The sequence below is a fragment of the Ylistrum balloti genome, unplaced genomic scaffold (genome assembly GCF_031769215.1).
Source record: "Ylistrum balloti isolate Yb309-2 unplaced genomic scaffold, AGI_CSIRO_Ybal_v1 Utg369824, whole genome shotgun sequence".
Classification (NCBI taxonomy): Eukaryota; Metazoa; Mollusca; class Bivalvia; order Pectinida; family Pectinidae; genus Ylistrum; species Ylistrum balloti.
The window spans coordinates 1,187-17,703 of NW_026781990.1; the positions used below are offsets into that span (position 1 = coordinate 1,187).

Sequence of the window (16,517 nt, forward strand, 5' to 3'; positions counted from 1 at the left end):
TGAAATGTAGTAGTACAGTCTGTGTTAAACAAATAGATAGTCCAGTCTGTGCAGAATTATTAAAGAAAAGTATTCAATAAGGTACCAGATCTTGTGAATTTGTTCATCATGGTACTGTATTTATCAGGTAATAAGCCCATGCCTAGTAATAAGCCCATCCATGTCTTTTTCTTAGATTTCAAATTCACTGTCCTATACAAACTATATCCCTGCAATAAGCCCCCCCCCCCCCCCCCCCATCTATTGGTCTAATATTAGACACTGGCCCCTGGGCTTATTGCAGGATAAATACGGTATCATATCAGAATCATTTTTATTAGCACTGCAGTTTTTTATCAGTATATCTCACCTTGCTTTCATCTGATTGTAAAAGAAATGGCTGGCCTTTGGTGCAAAAAAGTTCACCACATTGTGGAAGGATTCCAAGCATGATGTCTGATGTGCTGGGGACAACTTCCCAACATCTTTCACCAGGAGTTTCCCACATGAAATATTTCCATTTCCCGGAATACTTTGCTTCCTGAAACGAAAGGGCAGAAATAGAAATACTTAATGAGTAATAAATATCAATAACATCTTGAAAAGCAAGAACTACTTCCCTTTGCTTTCCAACCTTATTCTGTGCATATACTAGGTTTGGAAGTGTTGACTGAGACAAATATTTACAAACTGTAACTTTGGTTAATTCAAAAGGATCACTGTGCATTTATATATTTATAATTAGAAAAGAAGCCTGTATTACAAATTCTTCATATGACAATGGCAAATATCTTATTAACACTTGACTCCTACCATAGAAATCTAATTATCTATAATCTCAATTAGTATCTTATAATTACCTGACTTGATCCACTTTCTGGAGATATCCCCATGCTCACATGAATGGAAAAGATCTCCATGCCCCTCGTGAATATTAGCGACATGGTTCAAGATACTTGTCCATTTTTGTCGTACAAGTTCTGCATTCCCTCCACTGCTGGCAGCACACCAATAAGCATGGTTGCTTATGGATTTGGCCCATTCTCCAGCCATTTTGTACTTCTTGGACTTTCCAAGAGCTGCTAGTTTCTTGTAGACACCTTTGTAAAATAAGAAATTCATTAGCAATTTAATAGTTATTAATTTCTATATATATTCATTTTAGAGTCATGGATAGTAACTGACTGTTTTTATCCCAGGAAAAATGTACATGGGGGGGGGGGGCCGCTTATTACCCAGCATGGGCCTATTGCTAATTCAGCAAATCTTCAAAGGTGAAATGAAATAAACACCTATATATAGCTAGCAATTAATGCATGGAAACATACCCTTTGCAACATGCCAAACATCAAACCAATGGTTTATATCTGGATGGTCACTTTTCATCAGCTTTTTGACTTGGCAGTGTCTGTCAGTCACCAAATCAGATATTGGTATGTCCTTTTCTTTTAAGTCCTTCCAGTTCCATGGCATATGAATTTTTCACTTCATTTGACTGTAATGTAATTAACATTGGTATTAATGAACTGAAAAATGATTAAAAACATTTTCAAAGCTTGGAGTAAACTTTCCTATAAAGAAGATCTTTTAAAGGAAAAGGAACCATCATTTTTAAAACAGCCACTATGGTATAGTGAGAGGTTAACTATAAACCAGAAGTGTGTTTTTTTATCCTGAATGGTATAGATGTGGAATTACTATTTTTAATGACATGATAAAAGATTTCAACACTAATACTTTCTATATGCATGATGAATTTAATAACAAATACAATATAAATACGAATTTTGTGCAATATTATGGTATCTTATCAGCAATTAGAAGATATATAAATCAGAATAATATTGGGCATAATTTCAGAGTAGATTTAGAGTATCCAATTATGCCTCTTAATTTAGAAATTTTTTACAAAAACACTAAAGGAGCTAGGGACTTTTATGCAGTACTCTCTAAAAATAAGGTTATTCCAACAGGTAGGAAGAAATGGGGGAAAACATTTGACATTAGCGACGAAAAATGGGAAAAATATATATAAAATTCCATTTCGAATAACTACAAATACAAAACTTCAATTGCTCCAAGTAAGAATTCTCCATCAAATACTGACAAAAAATGTATATCTTTTCAAATCTGGCCTTTCAAATAACCCTTTATGTGTTTTTTGTAATCAAGATAGGGAAACAATAGTGCATACACTGTGGGACTGTTCGATAGTACAAACTTTCCTATACAGCTTTGAAACATTATTGGATGCTTTAATTATCCCTTTTTCTTTTAACAAGGAATCTTTCCTGTTTGGCATAGTATCACAGTCAGGAACAAGTAATAGACTAGATAATGAAATTTTAATTATGATCAAGCATTATATTTACAAGACCAGATGCCTTCAAAATACTCTATCAGTAAATGCCTTAATTAATACCCTAAAAGATCATTATTATGTTCAAAAATATATAGCATGTTGCAAAGGGGATCATTTTGTTAAAAAAACTAGAAAAGGAATGGAAAAAATGGAACACCCTCCTAGAATTATAGATTAAAAATTATCAAAAGTTAGTTTGATTTCTGGTAAACACAATATAACCCCTCTGTCAGTTTCTTGACTTTTATTTCAAATTACTATATATGTATATATATTAATATTTGCAAATTGATGAGCTACAGCGCAAAATCAGGATTTATTTATTAATTTTTTTTTTCATCCTTTCCTGTTTTTCTTTCTCTGCCAGTCTCCTCTGTTTTTCTTCTTTTCCTGTTTCTCTTAATAAGGTAATATATGTGTATTGTTTATCAATATTGCAAGCTAGTGTACATGTGAGCTGTGTGATGTCTGAGTGAATATGATATGATATGAATGTAATCAATACCATATATTGCTGAAAATTCTGAATTAAAAATATATACATATATATATATTTTCTCATATTATCATTCAAATAAATGAAATTATTAGAAGAAAATGTGTTTGTTTTAGATTAAAACTAAATAATATAATGGCGTGATGGACACTACAGGAGACGGAAAGTGCATGATGGACATTACAATGGACAAATCTTCGCAGACTCATTTGGTTACTTGCTTCTTGGACTCTATATAACAAAAATGTCTTTTTTGTGAAACTCTTAATAGTGTGATTGTTATTGTATATGTATGTTCAACTATGTTGTATATAGCTAATGAAAACATTTAATGTAGAATTTTTATTTTCAGCAAACTGACCATTACAGTCATTATTCATTACCATTTTGATACAGGCAGGCCTGTAATCATTGATTTTTTTAAGAAGCCCTGTGGAAGAAAATGGCCCTCCGTTGACATTCCTTTCCAGGAGAAAATCTCTAATTGATTTATTTCAAAACTGAGCTCATTCAAAACCAGCCTCAGTCATGATAGTGTTACTGCCAAAATGTTCTATCAGTTATTGGTGGAAAAAGAAACAGAGCTACATATTTCATGGGAATGGGCCTCTAACTCTAACATAACTCAAATGACAAAACAAATATCTAGAGCTAGGAGCAGTAAAATTTTATTGAGTTTTTTTTTCTATTTGCTGCAGCACCTCGGGCATCAAAGTCTGAAAAGAAATAAAGTATACATTTCAGTGCATCTGCCAAAGGCTTATTGAGCACGTGTCTAATTCAAATACTATCGAGTATAAAATGTCAGTGAAGACAAACTGACCCTTTTTTACTTCAATAACTTTTTTTATGATATTGAAATGAAAATGAATTTAACAACAAACTTCAAACTGACCGTCAAAAATGAACGAAGTTTTCCTGCCATGGGCCTTGATGGAAGGTGGTTCCAACTGGCCAGCCACATCGTCGTTAATGACAGTATGGGGGATGTCCTCCATTACCCAGCCTTCCTTGTTTTGTTTGAAATGCTTGATGAAAGGCCAGTGGTCAACCTGCAACATACATGTATGTAATGGCATAATTATTGTGATAAAACAAGTGCAACAATGATGCTGAAAATTTCTTGCAAATATTTAAAGTTATAATAGGAATGGCGTACAGTGGACTTAAATCATTAGGTTGAGATTGGAACCATGTGAGGGTGTAAAATCATATATGGTTAGTGATAAATACACGAGGAAAATACAATGAGGTTTTCACAAAACTTAAGATTTGTTCACTGTGGTGTCACAGCTGACTATTATTCAACATATAAAATGCTGTAGGAACAAAAAATAAATCAACTTATGGTCCCATTTCACAATTCATGAAACTTGAACCAAGAATGACATAACCATTACCAGCAATCTTTCCTGTAGCGTGCTGCGCATGCGCCAGCCTGAGTCGATTTTTCACCTGTACTGTTACTATAGATTATATATAGAGAAAATCTTTAAACATGAATAAAGCATTTTTTCGTTCAAATGACAGTATTTTTCCCGTATACATTTGGATGATAATTTTATAAGCTTTAATATGATCTTTGAAAATTAAAAATAAGTTGTGAGGAATCGGTGCCTTTTTTGAATTAAAATTCAGAGTTTATTTACTATGAATAAAGAAGGATTTCCACTAGAAATTCGCTATATCACCGAATTCAAAGTTAGATAACAAATATTTCCCAAACTTTGTGAATATTTTTCCCGTATAGGTTAGTTTCTAAATTTATCCAGGATTCCGACACTATATTTTTTTTTTAAAATAAGTGTTTAGGAATCGGTGCCTTTTTTAAGATATATGTACATAGGTGTAGATTCAGAAGCCTCATTTTACGCTGGTGTGACGTCATGGGACCAGGGTTATCGGGTCTCTGTACACTGTGTTGACTTAAATATCTGTACATACTCAAGTGTAAATATAGCGTAATTTCAATTATTTATATTTGATAATTAGAATTTTATACTAGTTAATTTGTTTAGTTTGTTTTACTTCAGCACTTTGACAGTGTATATCCATTATTAAAAACACTGTCTTAAAAACATACATTAAAAAAATATGTACGCGGAACAGGTCCAAGTTAAAACTAAGATATTAATCACAATTTACCATAATTAATTAACATAATGTGTATATGAAATTTATAAATATTATTGTATCACTGTAAATGTAATATCAATCAACATGAAGTGGGCAAGGAGGAGATTTATATAGACATTGCCTGTTATCTCATACTTTTGTGTAAGAACATCAAATACAATAGAATTTGTTGAACTGAATTGAAAAATAGTAAGCCACAACCGATTCACTGTTTTCCCTCGATGATTTAAACAAAATTAGACGTGCATATATCTTTAATTTGCATTACGTTAATTTCTAAACAAGTTAATGATATATATGATGGAATCATTATAACAGGAGGAAGAAAAAACTCTTCACAATACTCTTTCTAAGTCCTCATCTAAGCATGTTACGTTATCATTAACGACAGGATATAACGGTACCAGTATCTAAAAATTCTACCGTTACAAAGCACATAACCTTACCTTAGATAAACAACTATGGTGATAGACGGCCACCTACCATTTTTCAAATAATAATAATAATAATAATTCAAAAAAATAAAAGTTTCGATTCTCTCATGAGCAATGTTTCTCCTTAACTTTCTTCTGAAAGTTCATAACTATGATTTTTCGAACTTTTTTTTAAAAATTAGATTGTGAAAACAATCTAAACAACTGAGAAGACTTACCAACACACTGCATTATGTGACTGGTGTATGTATACATAATTATGATGTGACAATTATCGCCTTAAAAATAATCATCACAGTTATTGTTTTCAATGGTATGGCTTTACCACCTGTCGTATGTTGTTTTACTTGACACTACTCACTCAAAACTGTCAAGCGGATATATTAAGGGTATATCGTGGATCTATAAGCATGGCTCATCATCTTCGACCACGTGTTCCAAAGAACTGGAAGATTCTCAATGAAGGGGAAAATGTTACAGAAATTCACAAAATCCAGCCAAACCCAGTGTTGCCAGATTTGTACACAGTTGAAAGGCTGATAGCAAGAAAAATTACAGATGGGGTGAGTAAAGCACACTTTATATTAATTCTAGGTCAAAATTACTGTATTCAGGGGCATTCATATCAGATATATACGTCTATATATTTCCCTACTGTATTCTCTTCCATATTTTGCATTTTAAGGCCTTTTAGAAATTTTGGTTTTGTTTAGTTTTTGAAATGGTATGTTGAGTGTGGAACATTGATACAGGAAAATGGGTACACTACATGTTTGTATTAGTTCGTATCATTATATACTTTTGGAATATAACAATGGGTATCAATTTTTGTAAGTTATTATTCTACACTAACCATATAATTGTTAAAATACTATAAATGCAATGTATCAACATATCATAACCATTACGAAAACTTATTATTATTAACTATGGAATTGAAATACATTTCTTTCTCAACGAAGTTAGTTAAAGTTGTATAACATGCAATATCCTACTACTTATTAATTTCATTAGTTATGGAAGTCTATTTAAGATAATTTTTAATTTAATTCTCCGTTCCTGTGACTTGAAATCATCGATAACATTTCGTAGCGTGGATTTTATTTTCTGTTTTTTTTTAAATTGGAAGTAGTTGTAGATTTTAATCTCTAATAAGTTCAAATTTTTTTTGAAAGTATGATATTCGGAAAAGAATAATGACATGTGCCGATCGGGGGAAGGGGTGTTAAAATGTTAAATAAAGGATAGAGTATTATGTAATATCATTACCACATAAATTACGCATAATTCGGTGTCTATAATATACACAAGATCTGAAAAATTACGACTATTAAAGTTTCATAGATTTTGAATTATACACAATTTCGATAATTATACATATAACTAAGTGTATTTAATACACACTATTCGAATGTATGTTAGGTGCTTATACATATACGCATTATTTTCGAGTCTGCATGGGTCACGACCAATTTGGATGAATCTGAACACATACAATAGTAATTCCTGGCAGAGTGTGAAAATAATCATAAATATATCTGTATATTATATACTGATGTTTCGCTTGTTAATTGCTCTGCCTGTCAATGTCAACATCCTGTGTCAGTGACTGGTATGTGTATGCCCTGCGGGATAAGAGACCCCCTATCAATTCGCACGCATCACCTCACCTTAGTCATTTGCAGGGGGAAATCAATTAATTATCTATATTCTCTAAAATAGAACTCTGAAGGTAAATTTGTCGTTCATCAAGAATCACGTGCATACCTATTTTTTATTACGGCTCTCCTGTGGTATTTTCTCGTAGTTCCATTTTCGATTTCCCTAGGTATATCGAAGGAGATAAATTGGAAATGCCATTATTATATCGCTGTCATCATATCACCATAATTATTATGTTCCGACAAATATTGTACTTGACTATATGTGGAAGAAATGTTAGACAAATGAACTTTTTATATAGATGATCTATTTAATATATATACATGCAGGAAACGTATTTAATATACATATTATATATACGGATCGATATAGGAAACTTATTTAATGAATATTCTTCGTATATGTCCTTATATACTTAGGGGTTTTAATATCTTACTTATATGTTTAGATATTTTAAGAAAACTTATTTATTTAATATGTCCCGATATACATTTTTACGCATTTAATACTCCTGTTGGGCCTACATCATGATATGTCTCATACTTACGTATATGCGTATATACTGTACACGTTATACATGTAGAGTTCTACACAAGTCCCGATATACTTGTAAACTTAAATTTACAGCCTATAACCATGAAATAAGACCAAAATTGACGTTCCCGACTTGGTTTCCTTTTACAGCAAGATAACAAATTACAATTTTAGCACCCGAGTTGAGTCAATATCATTTTAACATTAATAAATCGATACAAAATGAAAAATCTGTTATATGTAAATTTTGTTTCCTGTTGCCTTAATTGCCTAAATTTTATCGGCAAGACAGACTTTATGACATTATCTGAAGTAACACTGTACTGAACCTTAAAACCATGTGCTATATTAAAAAATAAAATAACAAACCCGTTTTTTTCTGACTATATTTTCAACATAGTATGGTTTCATGACAATGACTTGATATACACTTTTGGTGTATTATCTAAGATTAATGCCCAGTTAATAGTCTACCAGTAATCCTGTTATTCCTAAAATCTATGTTTTCTCTGTCCTAATGGTCCTACTGATCCTAAAATCTGCGTCCTTTGTTCTATTAGTCCCGATTATTCCTAAAATCTGTTTTCTCTGTCCTAATGGTCCTGCTGTTCCTAAAATCTATGTTTTCTCTGTCCTATTAGTCCCGATTATTCCTAAAATCTACGTTTTTCTCTGTCCAATTAGTCCTGTTTATTCCTAAAATCTGTTTTCTCTATAAGTCCTATAAGTCATGTTGTTCCTAAAATCTATGTTTTCTCTGTCTTATTAGTCCTGCTGATCCTAAAATCTACGTTTTCTCTGTCCTATTACTCCTGATTATTCCTAAAATATGTTTTCTCTGTCCTATTGGTCCTACTGTTCCTAAAATCTATGTTTTCTCTATCCTATTGGTCATGCTGTTCCTAAAATCTACGTCTTATCTGTCTTATTAGTCCTACTGATCCTAAAATCTATGTTTTCTCTGTCCTATTGGTTATGCTGTTCCTACAATCTACGTCTTCTCTGTCCTATTAGTCCTGATGTTCCTAAAATCTGTTTTCTCTGTCCTATTGGTCCTGATGTTCCTAAAATCTATGTTTTCTCTGTCCTATTGGTCCTGCTGTTCCTAAAATCTATGTTTTTTCTGTCGTAGTATGTCATTCCTCTTATTTTTGCTCATAAATAAAATTCTGAAATCCCTGTGCAGTTATTAAATAATAAAACTAAATTTTTGAGAAAAGATTCCTCTAGTACCAATCATGGAGGCTCTTCAATTTATATCAATAGATCCCAATAGATCAATACAAAATGAACTTCGATTCCGGTGTCACTTAATCCCTAAATGTCATCCTCTATTTCTTCTTCTTTGTCTAAACGCGCCCAGGTATCACACCTTTACGCCTGACTGCGTCTCCCCTGCTCTCCTGGTAGCCTATCCCTCGGCCACCAGTATACACATCGAATGTATCACGGGCCTCCATAATCAGGGGGTGGGGGAGGGTATATCTATGTGAGCCCCCGCTCACTTTGCTTAGAATGTTACTGTTTAATATTCCAATTTTCGCATAATCTTTGTTTATTAGTATGTTCTAAAGGACACGTTCCATGGCTTTCAACTTTTCTGAAACACTAATTTAACGTTTTACAGAGCGGGTAGTCGCTAGCGCCTATACAGGTACCTAGATAACTGTTATCTACGTCCCTGGCCTATATGACCCGTTACCTAGTCCCTATATCAAATTTTTCATGAGCTACGAGGTCACGTGACACTGTGACCTAGTTGATTTGGCCTCCCCTTGTAAGCGATGCTATATTAGTTTTACATCTGTAAGTAAAATTTCCAGAAATAAACACAACAGACAATTCCTTGTCGATATCAGACGTAAAAGTAAACACCTTATTTGGAGGTATCTACTCTTATTAACAACTTTGAAAATACGCATTATCCAATATCATCAATATTAGCTAGTATATCACCATCAATGAACTATTACAATGATAATTGTTGGTACGATCTGGTCGCTCAAGTTTTTTTTCAAATGTAATATTTATAACAGTGTCAATATCAAAATTGATCAACGTTCAATTTAATCAAACATTTTTGTTAGTATATTTCTTTTATGGTGATGACTATCGACAGCTAATTCTTTGCCCCCGGGCTATCTCGACCGGGTACATGTCTGCCGCAGAGATTGCTTTGTGATATCGAATTGTTTGCTTCACCGTTTAATACTTGTAATCATCTGAATAAAAGTCACATAGATACCTATACATATATCTTTATTGAAGTGTCCCGTATTAATACATAGAATACATCAAACATCTTAACATGTATCTGTACCCAGTCATTAATTTCGCTAACGAAACACTGTATATATCAAATGGAATTTGATTAGAATATACATATGAAACATTATTTTGGAGATATAAGTCACATCGTGTGGTTGTTGCTTACATATTTACCCTTATTTTTTTCAGAATACCCAGTACCTGGTCAAATGGCTAAACTATCCTCTATGGGAATCAACCTGGGAGCCCGAAAGTCACCTACCATGTCATCTGATTAAATCATTCAACAATCCGTCTATAGACAACAGTCGTCTACGACATGCTACAAACGCCTTTGAAATTGCAATTAAGCAACGGCTCTGTTCACGAATTAACAAATTATCATTAGATTTTGACCTTGACATCTATCGATATTGTTTTGGTTCTGACAAACCTGTCACGGTAGAAAATGCTGATCAGTTGTCAAAATTACCTATGGTACAACACTGGTGTTATACGTTAAACAAATATGGCCGCGGTACAAAAATCAAATATCCTTTGCGCATTGTTCCTCGTTTGCGATTTAGGAAAGTATATGTTTCTGACCTGGGACATTTAAACAAGCTGAATGTGCCCGTTGAAAGACTAACAATATTTGCTGCAACTCAAGTATGTGACGTTTCCTGTTTGTGACAGTGAAAATGACTACAGCAAAAATAGTAGCTAGTTACATGTTTTTAGTTAATATTTGACATCTTGGTTGTCAAAGGCTTACACCTAGTTTTTAAGTGGTGTTTATTGTTTATCACATAGTACTATTGCTTATCACATAGTATTTAGCTTTTATATATTACATGTACATTATGTAACTTTGGTAGCTTAGCGAGGAAAATCTCAATAGTAGCTAGTTTCATTTTTGTAGTTAATATTTGAAAATTGCTAATAGCTGTGACTTAGTTAGTTTGATTTAGTTAGTCTAAATAGTAGCTAGTCATGCGTTTGCTTATTTTTTCTTATTATTGAAGAAAAAAAAACTGTTTTGCTTGTACTAACATCAAGATGTCTGACGTTTTTGATTCGTACCAAAAACATAAATTTGTAAAGAGTTTAGAGGTTGGTTGCGTTTCACCGTCTCTCACAAGATCTTTTCATGGTAAAGGTCAAGTTGCTTTTACAATTGAAGTATCAAATAGTTTCATCAGAGAACTCCAAAATCAAAAATTGCAAAACCCAGAATTACCATATTTAGCAATTTTGAATTCTCAGATTAGCGCTTTTCAGCTGTATTCAAATAGACTTGAAGAAAGGTTTCACTCACTGGCGCATAAAACATGCAGCCAGTACAAAACAGCATGTAAGAGTGGTAGCTTAAGGCAAAAATTCAATGAAAAGAAAGTGCAAGTTTCCATATTTCAATCTGAACTAAAAGATTTCAAAACATTGAATTTCACACTCTCAAAATTGGAAAAAGATAAAGTTCAGTTAGAAACTAAATGTAGATGTTTATTTGAACAACTCCAAGATGAAATAGAATCACGCTCAAAACTCACAAAAAGATTGGATAGCAAAGAATTAGAAAATTGCCAATTAAAAGAACAGATTGGTTTGTTAGAAAACCACAGAGTATCAAAAAACATAGGTAAAATTTTAGATGAAATTAAAAGCCCCACAAACAAACAAAAAAACTAGAGATTATCAAAACCAGTTCTTCAAAAGCTCTCTGGTTTGCGGAGTCATTTGGCCTGACACCGTCTGTTCTGAAATTTAGATCGTTGACAGGTCAGCAATATTCAATAAACTTTGATCAGACAGAACCTAGCTATGACTCCTAGTTTGGGCGACAGACAACATTAGAAAACTTATATATATTTTGGACAGATTTGCCATTAGTGACGAGGCTTATCATGAGATACGTCTCCTTTCAGAAGATCTCCCTAGCAAACATGAAATTAAATCCTGTAGAAACACAATGAATGGTGAAGTAGAGATCGACAGAACTCCTGGCAACATCCCTGGTGCTCGTGTAAGCGTTAAGCAAGAAATAGAAGGGGCCATAAGGCGTGGTTTACACAATGATTCGAAGTTGACTGTTAAATTTTCAGGGGATGGAGCTAAAGTCGGGCGGGTCACAAATTTTTTGATTTTGTCACTTTCCTTTCCAAATTCTTCATGTCCCTCAGATCAGAAAACCGTAGGAATCATAAACTGCAATGAAACGTACGATAATTTGAAAGCAACGTGCGGTCCGATTTTTCAGGAGATCAATGAGTTGAATTCAGAGGGAATTATTGTTGATGAAAAAAGGTATGATTTAGAGTTATTTTTTGGGAGCGATATGAAGTTTATCAACTTATTGACAGGGTTGGGGGCATCGACCAGTGAGTACGCCTGTCCATGGTGCAAAGTTTCAAAATCTGAACGGGGGGATACAACGAAACCATGTGATTTCTACCATTCTTCAACAATGTTTCGGACCATTGAAGAAACCAAAATACACTGTAAAAATGTCGTGTAACCTAACACCAGGATAAGTGTAACCAGTGTGTAACATTTCCCGATCTAAGGTGGTTTCTAATTATTGTACACCTAAATAAGTGTAACTTGAGATTACACTAAAATGTAGTTCGAGTAACACAGGAAATGGTGGATGTTTACACCTTATGTAGTGATAATGATCAGAATACACTTTTTATGGTGAAAGTATTTCTCGTTTTAAGTGTAACACTGGTTCAAGAAAACATCGATTAAATTATTTTATTTTATTTTCCGAGTGTTATTTCAGAAAACACTCTTTGTGGTGAAAGTATGGTGTAATTGTTCACGCTTTGTGGTGTAATTCTGCTGCAAGAAAATGTCGACTGACGTGCAAAGGTACTCTATGTTATAACAGATCTGGTCATGTAGGCCTATAGCAAACAGAAGAAAGACTGATTTACCATTACCTTTGTGACTGAATTTCTCATTTCAAGATATGGTAGAATCTATCTATATCATGCGAAACGTACATTGAACGCGTGTTACTTGAAATGCTATCTGGTTTCCCGGTGCCATATTTCTGTGTTTTTCTCAAGCAATATATAACAGCGATAAAAAGCAGTATCTTAATTAATATGAAAAATAACGCACATCCCCGCGAACAAGTCGTCCGTATTCATAACCCGGTAATCGTTTCCAGTAGTAGCTGGTTTTTCCGGTTTGCTGATGCGCGCGCTCTGCTTAAATATATTGGCGGTCTTTTCAGAGGAGGAACAACGCAGAAGTGATGAAGTAAGTATGCGGATAATTGTAGTTTTCACAATTCTAGGTTTAGTTTCCGATATGTTGAATTGTCCAATTTGTGATAGAAGTGATAACTTTCAAGATGTGAAAACACTTTTGACCCACATGAGTCGGTGTCACAGGGCAGACCCCAATTTTTTTGTACGATGTGGAATCAGTCAGTGTACCAATACCTTCAAAACATTCAGTGCTTTCAAAAGTCACGTTTACCGATTCCATTCAACTTCAACGATTCACACGCAGCATATGTTAACGTCTGACAGTGTCGGCGTTTCAAATAAAGTAAGATGTGCTTTTGAAGCTTGTCCAACAGATTTAAGATTCCCATCATTAAGTCGGCTAATAGGACACATAGGAGAACATCTGAACAAAGGGGATTCCACAGTTTGTCTCTTCAATAATTGTCCCCAAACATTCAATATATATTCATCGCTGAGATCCCATATTCATTCAAAACATACTGTACTGCAGTTAAAAAGGGAGTTTTTGGTCGTTGATGTTGAAACCGAATTTGAAAATGTAAACGGACCTGTAAATTTTACTAATTGCAATTCAGAAATTGGGGAGGAGACGGCAGAGGGAACAAATGATTCAGAAGAACAGTTTTTAAAAACAATGGCGTTAATGATATTGAAGTTGCAGGAAATCAATCATTTGCCGATTTCAACCGTAGATTCTATTGTACAAGAAATTGACTCTTTGTATGAGCAGGCATTTGATCAAACAGAAGCAAAAGTTATTAACGTGTTAAGACAGCAGGGTATTACAGGAGATATAGTTAGTTCTGTCAAGGATGTCTTTGGTAAAAATCATCTGAAGAAGTGTACAGAACTTCTGAAAACCAATGCCAGACGCAACTCATACTGGGAAAGTAGCTTAACAGTTGTTAAACCAATATCAGTTATGCTAGGAAGAAATTCTAGGCATGTCAAAAGAGTGTACCAATACATTCCCATATTAGATAGCATAAGATCCATGCTCAGTCAGGAAGATGCATTAGTAGAAGTAATGAATTCTCACAAAAGTAATGGACAGGAGTTGGTTGACTTTTGCGATGGAAAATATTTTCGAGAAAATCCATTGTTTTCAAAGCATGAAAATGCATTACAAGTCATTTTGTACTTTGATGAATTTGAAGTAGTCAATCCATTGGGATCCCGCAAAGGCATTCATAAGATTGCTGCATTTTATTTTACCCTAGGAAACTTCAGCCCTGAAAAAAGATCAGAATTGAATCCAATTCAACTTTGTGTATTATGTACAAATAAAGACTTGAGAGAATTCGGATTTGAATCAGTTTTGCAGGCACTAATTAATGATTTGAAGCAATTAGAAACTGTTGGAACAGCTATTCCTGGTTTGGAAAGTAATCTGCTTGGTAGTTTAGCATATATAAGTGCGGACAATTTGGGAAGTCACCAAATTGGAGGTTTTGTAGAATGTTTCAACTACAGTGTGAAAAACATGTGTCGTTTTTGTTTAGCAAACACAGAGGACACTCAGACAGATTATGATAGTACACATTTTGAAAGTAGGAATGTTGAAAATTACAATCATCATGTCCATCAAATGGATGTAAACTCTGGTAGTAAGTGTACTTCTGTATGTGGTGTCAAAAGAGACTCGCCTTTCAATAGCTTGCAATATTTCCATGTCACCCGTGGGCTTCCACCTGACTGCATGCACGACATCCTGGAAGGTTGTGCAAGGTATGAAGTCCCTTTGGTGTTGCAGTCCTTGGAAAAAGATTGTATAGTTAAAAGTACAGATATTTTGAGCAGTTTACAGACATGGAAATATGGTATGCATGATTCAACAACTAAACCGACGACTCCAACTTGTATTTCGTCCTTCACACAGAGTGCCTCACAAATGTGGACCCTACTACGTTTGATGCCATTAATCATTGGCAAGTTTATACCAGAGGAAAGCAAGGTTTGGGAAGTACTTCTGTTGCTCAAAGATATAACAAAATTAACGTTTTCTCCAAAAATGTCTCCTGCTATGTGTGCATATCTGAAGGCTTTGATCATTGATCATCATAAACTTTTTAAGGAAGTGTTCCCAAATGAAAATCTTAGATCAAAGCATCATTTTCTTATTCACTATCCTGAGATGATAATGAACTTCGGACCTGTAAGAACTTGCTGGTGCATGCGTTTTGAGGCTAAGCATAGCTATTTCAAACAGTTAGCTTTAAGAGTTCGAAATTTCAAAAACATTAATGCCACATTGGCACAAAGGCATCAAAACTTGCAGGCATGCATCACATCGAGTGGTAATGATATTTTCAAAACCCATTCTGAGGTTCTAAAGAGCTCAAATGTAGCACTTGCATCACTTGATCCTAATGTAGGTCAAGCTTTGATGAACAAAGGTGTGTCAAAGAATGAGCAATATCTTTCAAAACTTGACAGAGTGAATTACAAAGGTCATGCATACAAACCAGGATGTTTTGTTGTCCATCATTATGAGAGTGATGACATTGTTTTGTCAAAGATTATTGCTATGTTTTCGCACAATTATCAGACATTACTGGTTGTGCAAATTTGTGACTCTGTTTATGAACCTCACTTCCGTGCATACAAAATCCTGAAAGTGGTTAAAGTTGAAGCTGTAAGATTTGATGAGATTTTAGATGTCTGTCCACTTGATCCATACAGACTAAACCAATTTGTGTATGTTGTACTAAAGCATTCAGTGCTTTTCAGATAGGCTGTAGTCTTTGTCATTTATCTGAAGATTACTCAAAATCAGGTTCAGTTACTAACATACAATGTCAAATATACACCAGTACAGTGTTATTTTTGGTGATCAAATTCAAAGCCGTCATTCAAAATCTGAAGCTTGTAAGTGTTTGAAATGGTATTGAAGGATTGAATCTTTTCACACACTGTAATGTTGACAACCTGATAATGCCCATTCTCTGAAAGCCATTTGAAAATTATGCATATATATCTTTGCTGCTTGAATCACCAGATGTAGATGAACAGTCATATCAGGAGAAACATCATTACTGGTCCAAAATTACCAGTCAAAAATTCAAGTTCATACAAACTGTATACCACAGATGTTCTAAGTGGACTTCAAGCCTAATTATGTTATCTAAGTTACAATTCATCCTTTATGAATAATTATAGCTCTCCCAGTTTTATTAATCCACTATTAGGCTATTAGCTCAGAAAAAGTTTACAACCTGATTACCTGACTCGCTATTTTTGCTTCTGAGTTATATCCCATTCTTTTTTACGTTATCTTTTGAAAGCCAAATTAAATTTTTTTCTTGGAATTAAATATGTATCTACTTAAAATCTTCAGTCAAGGTGTCTGCAGTATTTCTCCAGCAATGCCAACAAGCCCAAGGGGACAGCACATGAAATCAAGTCAA

The 16,517-nt window shown here is 33.9% G+C and overlaps 1 protein-coding gene and 1 pseudogene across 1 annotated transcript; one reads left to right on the forward strand and one right to left on the reverse strand.

The window, feature by feature from the left end:
- Positions 1-349: 349 nt before the first annotated feature.
- On the reverse strand, positions 350-4,267 carry LOC132545085 (uncharacterized; annotated as a pseudogene).
- Positions 4,268-13,744: 9,477 nt separating this feature from the next.
- On the forward strand, positions 13,745-15,844 carry LOC132545086 (uncharacterized). Its single transcript, XM_060208754.1, has one exon. The coding sequence runs from the start codon at positions 13,745-13,747 to the stop codon at positions 15,842-15,844; it is 2,100 nt and encodes a 699-aa protein (XP_060064737.1).
- Positions 15,845-16,517: the final 673 nt, after the last annotated feature.